The sequence below is a fragment of the Lissotriton vulgaris genome, chromosome 4_1, assembly GCF_964263255.1.
Source record: "Lissotriton vulgaris chromosome 4_1, aLisVul1.2, whole genome shotgun sequence".
NCBI classification, from domain to species: domain Eukaryota; kingdom Metazoa; phylum Chordata; class Amphibia; order Caudata; family Salamandridae; genus Lissotriton; species Lissotriton vulgaris.
The window spans coordinates 838,079,175-838,098,968 of record NC_141691.1 but is presented as its reverse complement, the minus strand read 5'-3'; the positions used below and the strand labels follow the sequence as shown (position 1 = coordinate 838,098,968).

Here is a 19,794-nt window from a genome sequence, read left to right as displayed (position 1 = left end):
CGAGGTGAGCTTCTGGTACATTGGTGGTTGAGCCGATAGGTGTCTCAGGGTTAAGGATCCTGGTGTATAGCTGATGTTTTCTATGTATTTACAGGAGAAGAGGGACGACTGGGTATGTTGGAGATTTTGGTTTGAGCACAGTGTATTGAGTGTTCAAGGTAAGAGATTGTGTTAGCGTTTTGTGATTTTTTTGTCGGGTAGTTGATTTTATAACGACAGAAAAGAGGGAGGTTGTTTTTGTGTTTCATTTTCTTTTAGGAGAGGAGATTTCTGGTTCATTGCGACTTCAGTGATTTGTCTTTTGATTTTTCCACACACACTGTGGTGTTGGTGAAGGGTATTTTAGAAGTGAATGTTACCATACATTTTTTGCTTTGTAAAACCATTAAGATTGTGATGCCATGATGAGTTGAATGAATTTACTAACTGAAAATCATATTCAGTTTCATAGGCCCCCGACGAAGAGCTCCATTGAGCTCGAAATGCATTGGGCATAACAAAGAAAAAGTCGCCAGAAATGAAAGATTCGACATCTACTTATGTTTATATTGTATACATTTGTGCTGAAATGTAATAACATACTTTGTGTTTATCAGTGTAAAACAAAAGAGTATATTTGTTGTGGAAATATGTTTTAAATACACTTACTTTTGAAATTCTATAAGCGTTGTAGTATTTATAAACGTGTAGCGGTTTTCCGCAAGTAGTAACAGTGCGCAGAGGTTAAGTGCTGTATACACTTAAGATAAGACATCATGAAATTTGCCATGGCATGACGGCAGGTTAACTGCACAACCAATAACAGGAGTTGCCATTATTCCTGCAAATCACTTTCAAGTATAACTGTGAACTTGTTCACCAGATATTGGGCACTGATTCATACAATAATCAGAATTCATTTGTAGTGTTCTGGCTGCCCAGTTTATACTAGGATTAAGCAACGTTAATCACAGCATACGAAACATCACTTTGAATTGAGGTGCATCAAACAAATCAAAACATACCAAATCATGCGTATATGACTATATTTACTATATACACTCCCTGAAGATAACTCAAAGCTATCTATTGCCTTAACCTCTTCAGAAACCTTTTTCTAGATGACCAGCATCTGTAACGATTGCACAAACTTAATATCCATATACTTCCCTGAGGCACATGAATCTAAAAGTCCTGACATCATCTTATCTTGTCCATCAGTAAAGGTCATTTCATAGTAAAAACCAAATAAGCAACTGATGGCTGCACGGTATCCAGAACACAAATTAGAACTGATTGACTTTCTTCACTTGAGAATGCAGTTCCTTCAGAATTCAAGCAATTCAGTTTTCCACCTGCTGTAATTTCTCTCTCTGTGACATTATTGATATTTGATTCTTTGAAATCTTAGGTTTATGAGACAGTCTATTGCAAAATGTCAAGAACAACCACAATACATACATTCTCTTTGAACACAACACGTCTTTTTCCTTTCGGTCCTTAGAAGGAAGGCCGTTCACAATACCTAAGTGCATAGGCTTAGAACAGTCTTAAGTTTTATTCTCTTCTATGGTAGATCTCGGCTACAAACCCTTGTCATGATCTTACTCTTTTCTGAACCACGTTGAGTTAAATGATATGGTAATTGTACCACTAGATCAATAAGCTCTGCACACTTTATAGGAGGAATAACAACCTTTGCTAGTACATTCTTCAATTCATTTAATGGACCTTTATAAAATAAAGCTGACCTTTTCTCTTCAGGTCAAGCAATTTCAAGTTCCAAGTAACAAAAAGTGATTATAAAACTGATTAAATCTTGATGTCTCTGTTTTAAATTCAGCGAATCCCAATTGAGGGGAAGATTATGTGATTCTCTATCAAATACCCTCTAGGTTTCCTTGCAGAAAGCATGAAAATATATATAGCAGTGCATCATTAATTCCATATGATATAATATTCTGATTGACAGCATTCTGACTCAAACAAGATATAATAAAAACTGCTTCGGTTTGGTTCAGTCATCTGGAAATGTCATAGGTTTACATAGAAAATGCAATTGACACTGATTAAGGAACAATGCACATTTCTTCCCCTAACTCTCTGGAAGTGCTCTAGATATTGTAGGTTATAATTATAGGAATGAGTTCACATAAGACTTTAATTTTCACAGAGGGGTGGTATGGTCCAATGGTTTGCAATCCTGGATTCGAAGATGGGATTTGGCTTGCATCTTTGCTTTCTGGACTCTAAAAAAGAACCTACATCTTTTTTAACTTGAACTAACTCAGATTGTAAAATATTTTTCTCTCATTTCAGAATGGCCTCCAGTTGTGATATTGTTACTAGGTCTAAGATTTCGGACAATGTCATCTCAGAATCTGTTGTATGGGGTGGAATGAATACATGGGTTAGGTAATCTGCCACGTTTGAATTTGCTTGGCAATCTGGAACTGTTACAGAAGCAGTGTCATAGTCCTCACTTTCCAGACCCAACAGTCTTCCTTGCAAAGTACAATATACTGGTCAGCAGCAGATAAGGAGAAAGAGGTTTGAGACAAGAGAGAGAAACAGAGACCTTGGATATATTCACTCTGCCTGCTCGTACTGCTGGGCTCCACCTGTACTGCAGAAACATTGATATGTAAAACGAAAAACTCTCATAGCCTTCCACAATTTAAATTCCAATTCAGTATTCCTAATATGATTTATTATATTTCAGGTGACAATCTCTGTACTCTCTATAAGTGATACTCACAGACTCCATAAAGCTGAAATTCGAATGAAATCTCTATAATTGATAAATATAAATATCTAAATTGCAAAACTTATTTCTGTATTGATCAATACCTTTAGTGATTCAAAACTTAGGACTGTACTCTGAATGATTCTTAGTGTAGCAAGATCATCAGGTGTAACATATTGAAAACACATTAATATTGTACCTGTCCTGTTGACAACAAGCAAACATTTCCCCATCACTGTCAATACCTTAATACATATGTGAATCAAAAGAAAATATAAACAAAGCCAATACAAATAAGATGACTCTCCATTCTCTCATAGAGTTGGTAGTGCAATTAGAATGTATAATCTCTCAGGCTGATGCATCCATCTGTCAACCAAGGTACATAGTGCTTGGGAGAGATAAGATACTCAACTGAACATGTAAAGATCAGATACTTTGCTATTTATGATTTGACTAAAATAAAGAGCCTGGAAATTATTTTGGTGAATAGGGCATTAGTCATAACACACAAAGATCCATTAAAATTATGTGACTAAATGGTTGGAAACACCTTGTTCTGTGGCTTATTTGCCACCAGATTATACTTAAGGAACCCAAAAAAATGACCGTCAGTGTTGTGCTTTAACATTTATGTGTAAATGTGCTTACAAATGTTATTCTGAAAGTGCATGATATGCCAACAGACGGATACACTAGAACAGGGTTCTCCAAAGTTGGTCCTGGAGAGCCGGATCCATGCAAGATTTTTAGCATATCCCCATTTAGATAAATGTAGTTATCTTAAAAATCTGGCATGGATCCGGCTATCCAGGACCGACTTTAGAGAACCCTGCACTAGAACATGCACAAAAGTTACAAGTATGCAGTTGATATGCTCAAATTGTTCAGTGTGTCTCACAATTTCTGTCCCATTTCGCTTGTTGACTAGTGGTGGATTATTCAAACTGGAGTTTGGAATGAAGCAGTCCTCAAGTGTTGGAGAAGGATGGGATTAACAGACCGGTTTAAAACTGGAAGTGGGAGAGCACTGAAGCAGTGTATAGACAAACACTGGGACTCGAGAGTGAGCACCTTCAATGTTGCCCCAATATCACATGTCCTGTATGGATCCATAAAGCAAAGGAGAGGACACATAGGCATTACTGAATCATAGTTTTTTTCCAGGGTTTAGGTCGAGCATTTATTTTTATTTATTTTATTTATTAATTGCGATTTTATATAGCGCGAACATTACCCAAAGTTGACAGAGCGCTTTACAAAAGAACCAGTTGCGATACATAAGGACTTAGGATTACATGAGTGACATAAAAGATACAAACAGAAAAAATTGCAAATGTACAAGTTTTAAAGTCACACAAGGAAGAGATACAAACAGAGAAAATGGCAAATGTACAAGTTGTAAAGTCACTGAAGGGAGAGATACAAATGGATAAACTCTAAGAATCACATAGGAATGGTAGTGAGTACATGGGTCTACTACATATACTAGTGGTTAGAGTTATCTCTACATACATATATATACAAATGGTAAATTTGCTCAGGATTGCATTTTACTAGCGATTAGGCTGGACAAGCATATATCACATATTTACAGAGTTACCTGGGAAGTAAAAAAAAATCAAAAGGGGTAAAGAGCGATAGGTGGGGGAGAAGAGTCGGAGGCTGAGATTGGTGAGAGGAGAGAGGGAGAAAGAGATAAGGCAGTCCAGCAAGAGAGAAATGACTGAAGGTCGGCAGGATGGAATCCAATGAACCAAAGGAAAGAACAAGAATCCACAAAATGGCGGACCCGGGTCGTGGGCATCGACGGAAACCATCTCAAAATGGCAAGATACACCCAGGTCACGACGCAAAAACCATGAGAGCAGAGTTCCATTAAGTGGGGTCGGAGGGGGGACGCAGTCACAGCACCAAGGGAGGGCTGTAGAATGTCTGCAGTTTGCGTGCACAGGCACAGCCCCACAAGGGCATCAGGCTGATGACCCGTACAATAAGGAGTGCCGAGAACTGGAGCGAGTCTCAGAATAGGTAAGGACCACAGAGACAGAAATAGAAGAGTGTCCCACGAACTCAGCAAGCGGGAATCTGACCCGGAGAGTTTAAGGCCGGTGGGGACATGTCATCGGAGCCCCCCACCGTCAATACCAGAACATCTGGGGAAACACCAGGGTGATTCGTCCCCTTCTCCTCTCTCCTCTCGTGGATTGCTAAAGACTTTAGAGGATTAGCCAGTGAGAAAAGAGGACAGATCTGGGGGGGACACAACATGCAAACAGGCCATTGACCCTGATCTGTCAGTCCACGGCCTATCACTGTGACATTGCCCCCTCTATGTAGGTGGTTTGTCTCCTCAGGGCTCAGGAGACAAAGAGCTGTAGTCACAAGTATCTAGGCTGACAACTCACACCACATGGCTGTGTGGCACTGGGCCAGAGTCAATTCTTAATTTTTTGCAAAAGAATAAGTGCTGGTGCTAAGGATTTCCTCAAAAGTCCTCTAATGTCACTGCCGAATGTTAAGATTGCTGAATACCAATACTGTCTATTCTCGATTTGCATCTCATACCTCCTTCATCCTCCCCACACACTCTCTGCCCCTTTATCTTGCTCTGTACAAAAGGGGGTGGTGATGGACGGAGCATCTGAACCAATCAAACACTCACACCCAGTCAACAGATCTGGGTTTAATCCATCACTTTTCTTTAGCCCACTCTGTCAACTCAGTTCAGACATGGCCATATGCAAATCAGTCTGACCCTGTGCCTCATGGGAAGTCTGGCCCGAACTGCCAAGCCATGCCTTCAATGGATTGGATTCAAGCTTCCTAGGACCGGTTTCTGGCATTACAGCCGTCTTCAGCCAGGCTTGCTTGAATCCAGTGGCAAAGTGAGCAAGGGACTCACGTCTGAGCATACCCTGCAACTTATGGCAGCCAAAGTGGTACAAAAGGGGGTGGTGATGGACGGAGCATCTGAACCAATCAAACACTCACACCCAGTCAACAGATCTGGGTTTAATCCATCACCGTTCTTTAGCCCACTCTGCCACCCCAGTTCAGACATGGCCATATGCAAATTAGTCTGACCCTGCACCTCATGAGAACAGTCCAGCCCGAACTGCCAAGCCATGCCTTCCCTGGAACGGATTTAAGCTTCCTAGGACCGGTTTCTGGCATTGCAGCCGTCTTCAGCCAGGCTTGCTTGAATCCAGTGGCAAAGTGAGCAAGGGACTCACGTCTGACCATACCATGCCAACTTATGGCAGCCAAAGCGGTACAAAAGGAGGTGGTGATGGACGGAGCATCTGAACCAATCAAACACTCACACCCAGTCAACAGATCTGGGTTTAATCCATCACCGTTCTTAAGCCCACTCTGCCACCCCAGTTCAGACATGGCCATATGCAAATCAGTCTGACCCTGTGCCTCATGGGAACAGTCCAGCCCGAACTGCCAAGCCATGCCTTCCCTGGACCGGATTCAAGCTTCCTAGGACCGGTTTATGGCATTGCAACCGTCTTCAGATAGGCTTGCTTGAATCCAGTGGCTTGGCAGTTCAGGCTGGAATGTTCCCATGAGGCACAGGGTCAAGGCTGATTTGCATATGGCCATGTCTGAACTGGGGTAGTGTGGAGTGCAAAATGACGATGGATTTAGGCCCAGATCTCTGTACTGGGGTGAATGTATGACATTGTTCTGCATTCTGTTCATCAACTGTTGTTTTTGCATTTGTTATCCCGAGTGGAATGGGTATGCTCAGACGTGAGTCCCATGCTCTCCACATCACTGGAGTCAAGCTATCCTGGCTGAAGACGGCTGATAGCCAGAAACCGGTCCTAGGATGCTTGATTCCGGTCCAGTAAAGACATGGTTTGGCAGTTCGGGCTGGACTGTTCCCATGAGGCACAGGGTCAAGGCTGATTTGCATATGGCCATGTCTGAACTGAGGTGGTGCGGAGTGCAAAAAAACGATGGATTTAGGCCCAGATCTCTGTACTGGGGTGAATGTATTAAATTGTTCTGCATTCTGTCCATCAACTGTTGTTTTTGCATCTGTTACCCCGAGTGGGATGGGTATGCTCAGAAATGAGTCCCATGCTCTCCACACCACTGGAGTCAAGCTATCCTGGCTGAAGACGGCTGATAGCCAGAAACCAGTCCTAGGATGCTTGATTCCCGTCCAGTAAAGACATGGCTTGGCAGTTCGGGCTGGACTGGTCCCATGAGGCACAGGGTCAAGGCTGATTTGCATATGGCCATGCCTGAACTGGGGTGGTGTGGAGTGCAAAAAAACAATGGATTTAGGCCCAGATCTCTGTACTGGGGTGAATGTATGACATTGTTCTGCATTCTGTCCGTCAACTGTTGTTTTTGCCTTTATCTTACTCTTGCACATTCTTCTGATGTCTAATGATTAAAAATAAGTTCTGATCCCCCATAAAAGAGCCCTGGTACGCCCTACCTGCAGGGTCGGACTAGAAAACCAAAAGTAGCCCTGGCAAAATGTTTGAACTAGTCCTGATCCCTTCCTCCTCTCTCATTTCTCTCTTTCCTTCTCTCGCTGTCTCATCTCTATCTCTTCTGAAGCCCCCGTTAACAACCCCCTTCATCTGCTGAAATGACCTGGGGAAGCTGTAGAAAGTGACATAGGTGGCAGCACTGCCTCAAAAAAACAGCATCCACTGGCTCCGGCCCATCGGGGAAATATCTGATGAAAAAAACAATCAATCAGGGCCAGCCCAGCTGTAACAACCGGCTCAAATTAAGCGGCGGGCAGAGCTACCTCCTCTTGTCATCAGCTGCGGGGGTCACATGTACACAAGGACTATGCAAAGCCAGAAGTAAAGGATTGGGAACAGCAGCATTGCCAAGAGACAGGATTGCCTCAACTACCTGGGAGGTAAGTGAAGAGAGAGGGCTAGGGCAGAAAGACTTGTATGTGTGTGTACCTGCATCTGTGCATGTGTGTATATATTGCTGAGTGTGTGTGACTGAGTGTGTCCTTATGTGAATGTTTGCACCTGCCTGCGTGTTTGAATAAATATGATTGACTGTATGGACCGTGGGCATGGAGGGCTGGCTGATTGAGTAGCTGTGACCATCGTAATATGTGGCCCGACACTTGAGGACTTACTGCCTATCCATAAAATATTAGTGGTCATGAATAACATGTTTGAGGCATTTATGGAAACCTTCTAGCTATCCCTGGCTCATCAGTCAATGCTAAATAGAGCGCATGGGAACATTTTGACTCTTCTATGTCTTAATACCAATTCATCCTTGATATATTTGACCATTCTTGGTGACATTCTGGCTATCTCTTGCTTACCTATAGCCCATCCTTGGCATGTAGTGATATTTTCTGATTCCCTTCTTGCCATCCATGCTATCATAGTGACAGTTCCTGAAAATCTGTGGGCATTCTTAGCACCATTCTTGCTATTCTTATTATACGTGAATCCCATACAGAACATATTGCTTTATTCCTGGGTGCATTCTGGCTCTTCCTCGCTTAACAGTGGCCCATTCATGATATGCTGGGGGCACTCATGACACCATTCTGGCTGTCACTGGCATAATGGTAACCCGTTCTTGACATATTGTGTAATCTGATTAAAATATAAATCAGATTTCATATACATATTTTCCAAATATTGACTATTACTCAACCCCTTTGTTAATTCACCTCCTTTCAGAAAACAGTGGCTGTATGCACACTGTTCATTGTCTGAAGCTAAGTTTGAATAATGCTGTTGCTTAAAGTCTGTGATGAAACGTCAAAATGCATGAATTTGCAAGAAACATCACAGATTAGTAATCATATCACCTGTTATCTTCATTCTCAACCAGCAAGGGATTATCACTGCCTAGCAAAATGCGTACAATATAAGTTGTGAACGACTTTGCTTGTGTTCAATTACCTTGACCCTCATTTAATGGCCTGCACACTGCACAGGGACACATTCTTTACACAAATTATTTTCAACTCGTCGTAGACACTTACACACACCCAGTTACATTATCAGGTGCAGAAGAATGTATTTTTAAGTCTGTGACTGCCTTAAACTTTGCTGCTTTTAGCACTGCATGACATTTGTTCCATCAATGACACACGACTCAAACTGAAATGCCAACTCTCCTTAAGGATTTCCATGGCAACTTTGGTTTAATCAGCGCTCTGCTTGTCATTTGATATACTGACATTTTACTGGCACATTGTTTCCTGTTCAATTCAAGTTACTTGAGGCAATGAAAATCTATAGGCAACTCCATGGGCCTTCACATTTATTAACTTTTTGCCCAACAAATGCTTTTATGGCAGTGCATAATGCATCAGCTAAATGCAATTTAAGTACCCTGGGCCTGATTCAAAGTGGTACCTTACACTTTTGAGTAACTTACACTTTTCAATAAGGTTACTATGCCTTGATTATTCACAAAATCCGAGTGTAAGTTAATACTGAAAAAAAAACAGTAGTACATCCAGCACCATACATGGCCTACCGCTGTTACTGCAACACCCTCCCAAAGAAAATAATGGCTCAGGGAATTAATATAAACCCCCAGAGCAAAATAATATTAAATTAAACGAAATTATTTAAAATAGTTAAAATATAAATACATATAATTTAATTTTAGAAATAAATATAAAAAGTGCATATATATTATTTAATTATAAACTATTTTAATACCATGTTTTAAACGTAAAAAACACTTTAGTAATTATTAATGCATAATAAAAAATATTTTTTTCTTTAAGTGGGAATATATTTTTTACTTTAACCCGTTCAGTGCTGCAAACGTCCAACGGTCGTCGCGTGCACTACCTCGCTAGTGCTGCGCACGACCGTTGGACGTCCGGATCCCGTTAGCGCAATCGAACGTCCGCACTGGGGCGGAATTTGCGGCGCGCTTAACGGGTTAAGCGTCAGAAAAATAACTTGAATTGAATTAAATATATTTCCATTATTTAAAAATATATTTCAAAATTAAGTTAATGGTGCTGTAGCATTTCATTTTCATTTTGCTCTACATTTAAAATAAATATAATAAATATATAATATATATATAAATATATATATATATATATATATATATATATATATATATATATATATATATATATATATATATATATAAAATGAATGAATGTACATTCTTTTTTTCACAGAAAAGTATTTTTAACAACAATTCTTGAGTTACATACTTTTTTTTAAATGTTCCATACTCTTTACCATAGGGAGATTCTGCAGTTGAGGTGGAGAGCGCCACTATATTCATGTTTTTTGATTTGTGTGAAGGCATTTCAATATATATCCTGGAAAACAAGCTTGCGATTTGGATAAGCACTCTTTTGCCATCATTCTTTCAAATTATTGCTGGAGGATGGTGATCCCCATCACTTGTGGGAAGTTTATGACTTTCCTGTAACATCAGAGTCATAGGTGTGCATGCTTTTGCTACATGTTTTCACAATGGTCATAATTTGTGCAATGAATGCATTTGGGTGTATGACAGTAGTGTTAGGGCCTAGGATTTAGGTTTATATTAATCTGGTCTTTTTAGATTTCTTCTTATCTTTCTACATATTAGATATTCTCATTTGCACATTTTTCATCTACTTATGCTAGAAAGCAAGAGAGGGATTTTTCAATTCTCTGCAACATTTCACAGTGGCTGAAAGATCTGCAAGAATCTTGACCTTGTGCAAGTTCTGTTCCAAGGGAATTGAAGGATGCAGTACAACAGTTTTCAAGCATTGCTTAAGCAGCGGTTCCTCCACTAAGGCCGGGGAGCGTCGCCCCATAGGAAAAATAAAATGATAATCACACCATGTTATTATCATTTATTTTTTCCCTAGTTGCTCTGTAGGTGCGGGCGAGGTTTGGCTGCCCACAGAGCAGGGGGAGGAGTGGTGGGCACTTAGCATGTTCTCCGCCGGGTTGTATTGGACAGCCTTGGTGGAGAACATGCACAGCCTCCCAGCCCCTTTCTGAGGGCCTAACCAAGGCACTCAGACCAATCACGATGCTGCTGTCATGCTGGTGACAGCAGCGTTGTGATTGGCTAGGGGAGTCTGGGAGCCTGGGTGCTTCCTGTTTCCTGCAACGTGGACAGAAGAACGGGGTAGAGGTGGTCGCTTGGAAGGTAAGTTACATTTTATATTTTTCCCCCTATTTTTTTTTTTTTAGCACTCCCTCTTCCCGCTACTGCGCCGTAGCAGGCGCTACTGCATTGTTTTTGTCTTGTGTAACAAATGTGTTTGCCAGGTGCAAGGAAGCCTGCATTACTCCATTAGCCTTTATCCATTAGAAAGGTATAAAAGACCATAGTTACTAGAAAAGGCCAATCAATCTCACCGGCTGCAGGGGCGAGATGCTGACAATTGCTATTCTGTTTTGAGGCTTCCAAGCACACAGGTGTGCGGGAGACAGTATATATTATGGTAAACTATTATGTTTATCTGTGAACCAGCTTTAATGCTATGTGTATATTTAGGTGTATATATATTGCTTTCACCCTTATTTTATTTTTAACGGTTTCAATGTTTATAACTATGATAATCCTTGTTTACCTGAATTTTATATACATCAATAGCATATACTTAATTCTGATATATTGCAAAATACCATTATTTGTGTGTTTACCAATTTAGTGGTTCAGGTGGGGTTTTGCAATATCCTGCAGATCAGAGGTTCTCTTACAGATAATATTTTTCTCTAACACCTCATGTCATGTTTGCACATAGCATTGGAAGGTGTAAGAGACACCTGACAGTTTTCCTCTCATTTGAAAAGGCCATATTACAATTAGGGGCTAATGCAAATTACAGGGTGTGTTTCCAAAAATGTTGGGGTAAATGACGAAGTATTGAAAACAGTTGATTCAGAACCTCTAGATTGTTATGTAAAATTTGTGACACAGAATGTATTATTTAGCCTCAAGTCACATACAAGGAGTCCGGATCTCTCTCTTCTATTACTTGTTTGATCCTAATTAAGATAGGCACTTACACACCAACACTTTCAAAGTTCATAGCTGCCATTGTAGTTGTTGTGAGTTTTTTTCAAGGAAAACAATTTCAAGCCAGGATACACACCTGCGCATCCTATTTGGGACGGGTTGGGTGGAGTGTAAGAGCAAAAGATGTTGTTGTAACCGACTGGAAGCTAAGGCTAGTGCAGAAAAGTACACAAAATATACATAGCCCTCTGTTCATATGTTTTCTTTAGGGAAAAGTATTTATTCCGTTTTTCTTCATGAACAACAGTTACGAGTGGCAAAGTCTTTCAGAATGACAAAACACAGCAGTGTGTAGCATGAGCAGTACATAGTAAATGGAAACACGGAAATAGTGCACACGAAATAGTCGTGTGCATGCAAAGCCCACAGTTCATACAACGCCTTTGGAATCATGCAGAGGCCATGAATGAGTTGGAATACTCCTGATTCGTGGGTTTAATGCTTATCACTTAGGGTCTGCCCAGGTTTTACAGAGTCTCTTAGAAATCGGGGGTAATCTCATGAGGTCTGAGTATTATAAATGACGTGGGATACCAAACATACCTTTTTAAAAAACTGCAGGAGAGAGTCCCAACATTTTCTCGGTGCAAATGTTGGGGGAAATCTGTAGGTTTGGTGTCTGGGCCAAGAAGGAATTAGCTACAAGGGACGATTTGCAGTAAAAACGGAATCTCAATCCTAAAACAATTCACATGTCAATCACATTTAGTTTGACCTTGATGTGGAATCTGAATACATATAAGAAATATGTTTTAAAGAAAGTGCTTTGTAATTGTTCTTAAACTGTGCTTCTTTGGTGACAGGAACAGACCCATAATCAAGAGGCTCAATCATTCAGGACTGAAATCGCATCACTGAAGGAGGCTTTGAAGAAAAAGGAGGAGGAAATGGAGTGGAAAATGCACATGTTGGGAAGGTTTCTTCTGGTGTGTTTCATTTTATGCAATATCTCTATGCTTACATTTTATCGAACATATAATGCACTATATAAATGTATATCTTATTTTAGCATTAACATTGATATTAAATTAAATGCATGTTTGTGTAAAGCCAACGTTCACTATCTAGTGGATTGCATTGAAAATCAAAGATACTTCAGACATGTAATCCGCATATTGCACTTAATCCTGCTATTTACCCTCAATTTAAGAGGGGGCCCTAAAGCCAGGATCCTTCTTCAGGAGAGTGGGGCTTAGTAAAGAAGAACATTTGAACTAAGGCACCCTTACATCATTCGGAATTAGAGCATGATGAGTTGCTTGATGGAAGGAGAAAAGGAAGAAGGAAAGGTGTTTGGATAACAAGCATCCGCGTAGCCAATAGTTCTGGCTTTAAAGTGCCATTGTATGCAAACACTGGCATTCGCAAATGCTTTTTGCATCTACAAAATATATTTTGCAGGTTACAGCTAGAACAATTAGTTTTCGCAATGGCAGAGAAAAACGTTTTCAAAAGGATTTCTTCTGTATCGAATGCAAATAGGGGATGGAGACCTAAATGTGACATAGATCTATGATTCAGTATTCTTTTCATATGTACAATAGTCCCCCGTGCATTTCAATAGGAGCGCTTCTTAGAGGGTGGAAGGATACATCAAAGAGATGATGATGGATGCTCCTCTGGGTTAGAGGCAAAGCCCACTCAGTGACTGTATTAAAGTGTTGGCAACACTATGTCTTGAAGACAGCTGTGCTGTCAAGCCTGCCTTAAAAAGGAAGAGAGGCAAGGAGCACTGGTTCAAGAGTATGTGAAATCCTTGTTACGTCTGTGTAGTATAGGAAATTCTTGAAATTCCGCTAATACTCCACGTTGCCTAATTTCAAATAAGTTCAGTTAAAAATCCTATTCTAGGTGTACAGGAACAATTTGAACAAACAGAACGTGAGTGATTGGTGTTCATGCCACTTGTTTTTTTGCACTGTTTTTGAATGCAAATTATTTTATTGTGTCCAAAATGGATGCAAGGATGAGTTTCACCCTAAAAGGTAGTGCCAAACACCAGGGGCTGGATCATACAAATGGTGCATTGTCCTTGTTTGCACCGGAGGCACCTTTTAAAAGTGCGCCTAGCGCAAACAAGGAAAATGTGCTGTATTAGGATAGATTGCATTGCGCCAGGGCAGCCGCAAACTCCTACTGCCCGGGGGGCAGCGCAATCATGTGAAAAATAGAGCGGCTGCTTTGAAGCCACTCCATGTTTCACAGTGCAAGCAGCAACCCGCCTGCACTTTTAAGGGGTATAGAGATCCCCTTGCAAGAGGGTGCAGTTAGTGACTGCACCTGCCTTCAAGGGGATGTCGGGGGGGTCCATGGCACCCCCTTCTCCTCTCCAGTGGGCTGCCATAAGGGTGTGTACTGACAGTGAGCCACCTTTTAGATGGCGCACTGTCAGTGCTCCTGTTGACATCTTATTTGCCTCTGCCTCCACATCTGTTTTACGGAATGGATGCAGAGGCAACGGGATTCCCTTATCTACTTTGGGACCACCCCCATGCAAATGTGGGGATGTCTTCTGATGATAGTGCTGGTGCTTTATGTGTGCCAGGGTTATTGGTTTTACAGAAGGGGATGCACACGTGTCTGCTGCCCCTTCTGTTATACCAAAGTGCCTTGGGAGTGCGCAAGGTGGGCGCAAACGCTCCGTGTGTGATGCAACAGCGAACAGCTACGGTGGCGGCATGCTTCTCCGGCGATGCAACAGCAACTGCTGCGGCAGCGACGCGCTTCTCCTCGTTGCGTCACGCTTCCAGCTCCCAGCGACATACAGTCTTCTCAGAGGGCCCAAACGACAGTAGGCACCTCTCTGTAGGTAGAATTTCCAGCAAGGAATTCAGGGGAGCTGGTGGTGAAGTCTTGTATCCCTGAAACTTCAGGCAGGAGGCAAGCACACCTGAAGCCCTTGGAGATTCTTCTTCAAGGTTATGAAAAGTTCACAAATGTCCTTTTCCCCTTTCCTTGGCAAATAAAGTAACCACTGCAGGCCAACCCCAGAAATAGAAAACAGCACAGGGGAAGTTTTGTCTTTCAGCTTCCTTGGTTCTTCTTCTTGGCAAAGGTTCATCTTGATCCCCAGAAATGATCTAAAGTTCTGGGGTCTGGGTCCCAATAGTTATACCAGTAACTTCTTTGTCCTCCGAAGGCAGAGGGTGCCTGTGTCTAGCCAAAACCAGTTCTGTGCAGCTCCCTGGTAGGAGATGGAGACAGCCTACCTTAGGGGTGACTAACGCGTAGAAAAAGGGAAGTTTTAGGGATTGGCAAGTGGGTGCACTTGCCAAGTCGACATGGCAGCCCGGGCTGTACACAGGCTCTGCAATGGCAGGCCTGAGCCACATTTTACAAGCTGCTTCTGTGGGTGGCACAACCAGTGCTGCAAGCCGACCAGCACATTTGATTAACAGGCCCTGGGCACACATGGTGCACTGTACTAGGGTCTGACAAGTAAATCAAATAAGCCAATCATAGAGTCACTAATCCATTACAACAATTTACAATAGGGAGCACTTGCACTTTGGCACTGAACAGCAGTGGCAAAGTGCCCAAAGCACCTAGATCAGCGAAAACACAGGAGGCAACAGCAAAAAATGGAAGGGAGACCCACGCCAATGGTGCCAGGTCTAACAGGTATGCCCAGACTTGCACTTGATTCAAGCTAGCCTAAAACCGGTACCAGGATGCATGTTTCCGGTCCAGTGAGCACCTGGCTTGTTAGTTCGAGTTGGACTTTTCCCATAAGGAGGAGGGTCAAGACTGATTTGCATATGGCTGGGTCTGAACTGGGATGGTGAAGTGAGCTAAAGAACAATAAATTTAACACAAATCTTCTGACTGGTGGCGAATGTTTGATTCATTTAACATTCTGTCCATAATTTGTTGCTGCAGCACATTCATTTTCTTCAGCATTGCAGGAGCAGTCTTGTTCATAGGTGGCCCCCTATGAGGTTCGGTTTAAGGCAAATACAGTACATTTCTGTAGATATTGAAGATGATTTTAGCCTTCTTTCCACTAAACATAATTGTGAGGTTCACTATCTTAAAACAACCAACCTAATTACACATTCATGCCACAAATTCCTGACCTATTTTCTAATTTAGTCTACTGAGTGGTCATAAATGAGCAGATAAAAGGGGGGATTAGTATGGTGATGTAAAATATAATTAACAAATATGTCCCAGGCATTTACAATAGAATATGTTCCAACCCTTGAAATGCACGTCAGCCCTGGGCAGCTGCTGGCTGTTGATACTGTACAGCACTCAGCTTCCCTTTGGCTAGGTTCACGCTATACATACATATATCACATACATGCATTACCTAGCTCAATAGTTCCCATGTTATCGCCCTGATGAGTATGAACTGCCAAACCTACCCTGTCAGTATTCAAGTCTGTTCCTTGTTACCCCAATACACTATCTGCTGTGTACACATAATTCCCTAATACTGTATTTTCATATAATATATTATAGGTCATACTGAAAATAATATGCATTATGTAGATGCAATTTTCCACAAACTCTGGGCTGCTCCCCATTCCCCCCTTCCTCAGTTCCCCCCCTTAAGCTTTTCCTCAGTAGGCTTCGCCTTTGACCAATCAGTCAGTCGTAGTGATAATAATAAGAAAATACGGAAACAGTAACACTAAGAATAATAACAACAACAATAAGAACGACAATTTAACAAAAAAAACAATATCAATAATAATAATAATAATAATAACATTAATAATAATATCTCAAAACAACGTGGGAGATTGTAAATGTAAATGTATTGCGACTTATATAGCGCACATATCACCCGAAGGCATCAAGGCGCTTGCCTTGGGAACCCGTCCTGGCTTTTTCCCTGTGAGATAACTTACTGGGCATCCCCAAGGTGAAAGCCAGGCATCCATCAGCGGGTGGGCTGCCGTAGTGGAGATTAAGCAAGCTATTGCCCAGAGTTGCAGCGTGGGACCCCATGATTAGAGTAGGCACCGAGGCAAGAATTATCGAGTCCATGGACATTTTTGGGCTCAGGACCCTACCGCGTCGGGAATTGAACCCTGGTCCCGGACCAGACCTCTGCATCAGGGTCTGCCGCTCTAATCAGTGAGCCACACTCCTCCAGATTCAGCTTGCCCACCTAAAAAAGCAGGTCTGGGCAGACAATGCAGATTATGTGGCTTATCATAGTAGAGTATGTGGCTCAACAGAGTAGCGGCAACAGCCCATCACAAATTAAGATTTATCCAAAAAAAAAACCGTTTCTGCCAGATGTAGCTGCTAAAACATTGGTTAGTTCTTTAGTTTTATCGTCCCTTGACTATTGCAATGACCTATTCTTAAATGCCCAGGTCAGGGTAACCAATAAGCTTCAGACAATACAGAATGCAGCAGTCCTTCTGCTTTCTAGAACACCCAAGTTTTCAGCCATATCAGACACAATCAAGAAATATCATTGGTTGACGATCCGGAATCGGATCAAGTTTAAATCACTTTGCATAGTATACAAGACACTTCATGATCAAGGACCACATTATTTTAAGGACCAGCTGATACCCTATAAACCTGCCAGACAGCTTCGATCTACTACTCTTAACCAACTAGTGGTTCCACGGTCTAAAACAGTTTCATGGGGTGATCGCCGCTTTTTAGTCGTGGCACCCAAACTATGGAATACCCTGCCGCAGCACATTAGGACAAGCCCCTCACTTTTTTGCAGTTTCGCAAAAGACTGAAGACCTGGCTTTTTAATCAGTAATATCGACAATTAACCTTCAGGAGCCTTTATCATCTTGGGAAAATTATGTGAATAATCTAGCGCCGAGACGCCTGCGGGTATTCGTTCGCGCTCAATAAATGGCAAAAATAAATAAATAAATAAATCATCACAAATAGCGGCCCATTCATTATTGATCTGTAATGCTCTTTAAACTGAAAGTTGCACCAAAAATTGCACCTCTAGTTGTATTGAACCCCCAAAAATTCTTAATTATTTGCTGGCTACCAAAAATTGAAGCGAATGTCTAAAAATCTATGAATTTGCTAAAATTGTCCATGTGTTCGCTTACATTTACTCTGCCTTCACACCGATATATATTTATATATATTTATACGGGAAGATGTTGTGAGAATGTTTATAGAATAAACTAATTGAACCATTTTCTAAATAAAAAAATAGCAACTAGAGGAATGCTTGCTGCACAACAGTCTCATACATCTTAATGCTTAATCTGCAGGATATGAGATCAGTGCATTCCGACTTGAGAAGTCCTCCAAATGAAGCCGACTGTTTCAACTCCACCTGTACGCGAAGAGCAAAACAGCTTCTGTCAAAAATTAGCAGTCTTCTCGCTCTCACAGAGGGCATACTCATCTGCCAGGTAAGGCAATTCCTTTATTTTGTTCTACATTCATTTTATCAAGTTTCACTTTGAAATATTTAATAAAAAATCAGTATTTGTTAAGAACTGGCCATTTGTTTTGCTCTGCATACCTTTCATTAGAACATCATTATTATGTTTTAAAGGATCAGTTGTTTTGTAGGAGGAATATTAGTATACTTTTGCCATTGGGTTAAGAGCCCTGTTTCGTCTTGGTTTACACCAGTAAAAGGCGTTGCGCAAGGAGGGGTTGGGAGCTCGCGCTGAAGGCCATGCACAGTGGGGGCTGGGCTCCCCTCTGGCCATTCTCTGCTGATGACATCTCAAATGACATCATGCTTGAATCTGCTATTCACATTATCCATGAGCCCTTAAATCATTTTAAAAACAGAAGTTATTTTTAAAGGTCCTTTAGTCATTCACAGCATAGAGACACTGTGTATACATATGAGGTTGTGTATAATCGAACAGCATAAGCCTTGTAGGCAAGTGTAGTTGTGCACATTGAAAGTTATATGGTGCCCTATTCACAAACTAGTAAGGTTTGGGGCGCAAGTAGTACTACATGTTAAACAAAGTAGAGGCTCAGCGCACCTGATGTGGGTTACAGATGCAAGTTTAGAAGTAGATTGTGGCTTAAAGCTGAATCCTGTTGCAAAAAATCTGTGAGAAAAGCCAAAGTTTCTGTTGACAATATATTATCCACCAGTAGATGTCTGGGCATGTGCCCGTGTTAAATATTTGTAATACAGTGTGATTGACAAATTCGATGCATTGAGGAAATTGTGTGGATATTTATTTCCAGAACTTCACTGAAGATTTCGAGGCTTTGTAGATTGTTGTCTAATGTAGAATGTAGGCATGACCCACTAAGAAGTGGTTAAACTCACACTGGAGTTGAAAGCAAGGCTCTTTGGTTGTATGCCATTGTGCCTATACAAGGAATATGTGTTACGTATGTTATCAATTACAGAGGTTACCAAAGGGCTTGGTAGAAGGTGTCTCATCATTGGCAAAAGTATACCTGTCAAACGTCTTGACCTAAAATTGCTAGTCGGTGATCCCGTTAAAGTGTTTAGAGCACAAATGCTTTTTGGAGGGTGTTAAAGGTTTAAAAAGGGGGTAATGCCATTAAAGCATACAGAGGCATTTTTGTTAGGTCGGTGAATACATTTATATGAATATATCACAGATAGGCTGTGTCCAGCATGTGGATAAAGGTTATGTCCATCACTTGGTTGGTGTGTAGCTTGTTGAATTACTTCAAGTCACAATGACTGGATGATATCATCAGTGATGTCATCAATGGCATCATTTAAAATGGTTTCAGTTATGTCATCAATGATGTCAGTTAGCAGGTCATGAGTTTTGTAATATGTGAGGTGTTAAGCAATGCATGACAAGTGCAAGTTATAGGTGGTTCTCTAAACTAAAACTGTCATCTATCAGTGTTTTTTGTTTTTAAATGTCAATGTTAATTCAGATTTAATTTCAAAACCTAACTATAACATAAGTTTTACCCTTAGCTCTCTAACTATAACATCAGTTTGACCTGTTTTTTTTGTAAAAAAATTAATAATAATAATAATAAAAAAAAATATATATATATATATATATATATATATATATATATATATATAGTTATATATAAATTCATTGACAAAAACCATAGGTTTCAGGGGTGTT

The 19,794-nt window shown here is 41.0% G+C and overlaps 1 protein-coding gene across 1 annotated transcript in view; it reads left to right on the top strand.

Moving 5' to 3' along the window:
* Window positions 1–19,794, top strand: part of LOC147722654 (uncharacterized) — a 532,792-nt gene that overhangs the window by 431,447 nt on the left and 81,551 nt on the right. The window contains 2 exon segments of the mRNA XM_086967342.1: window positions 12,553–12,675; window positions 17,965–18,108. Coding sequence (XP_086823468.1) covers window positions 12,553–12,675; window positions 17,965–18,108 — 267 coding nt within the window.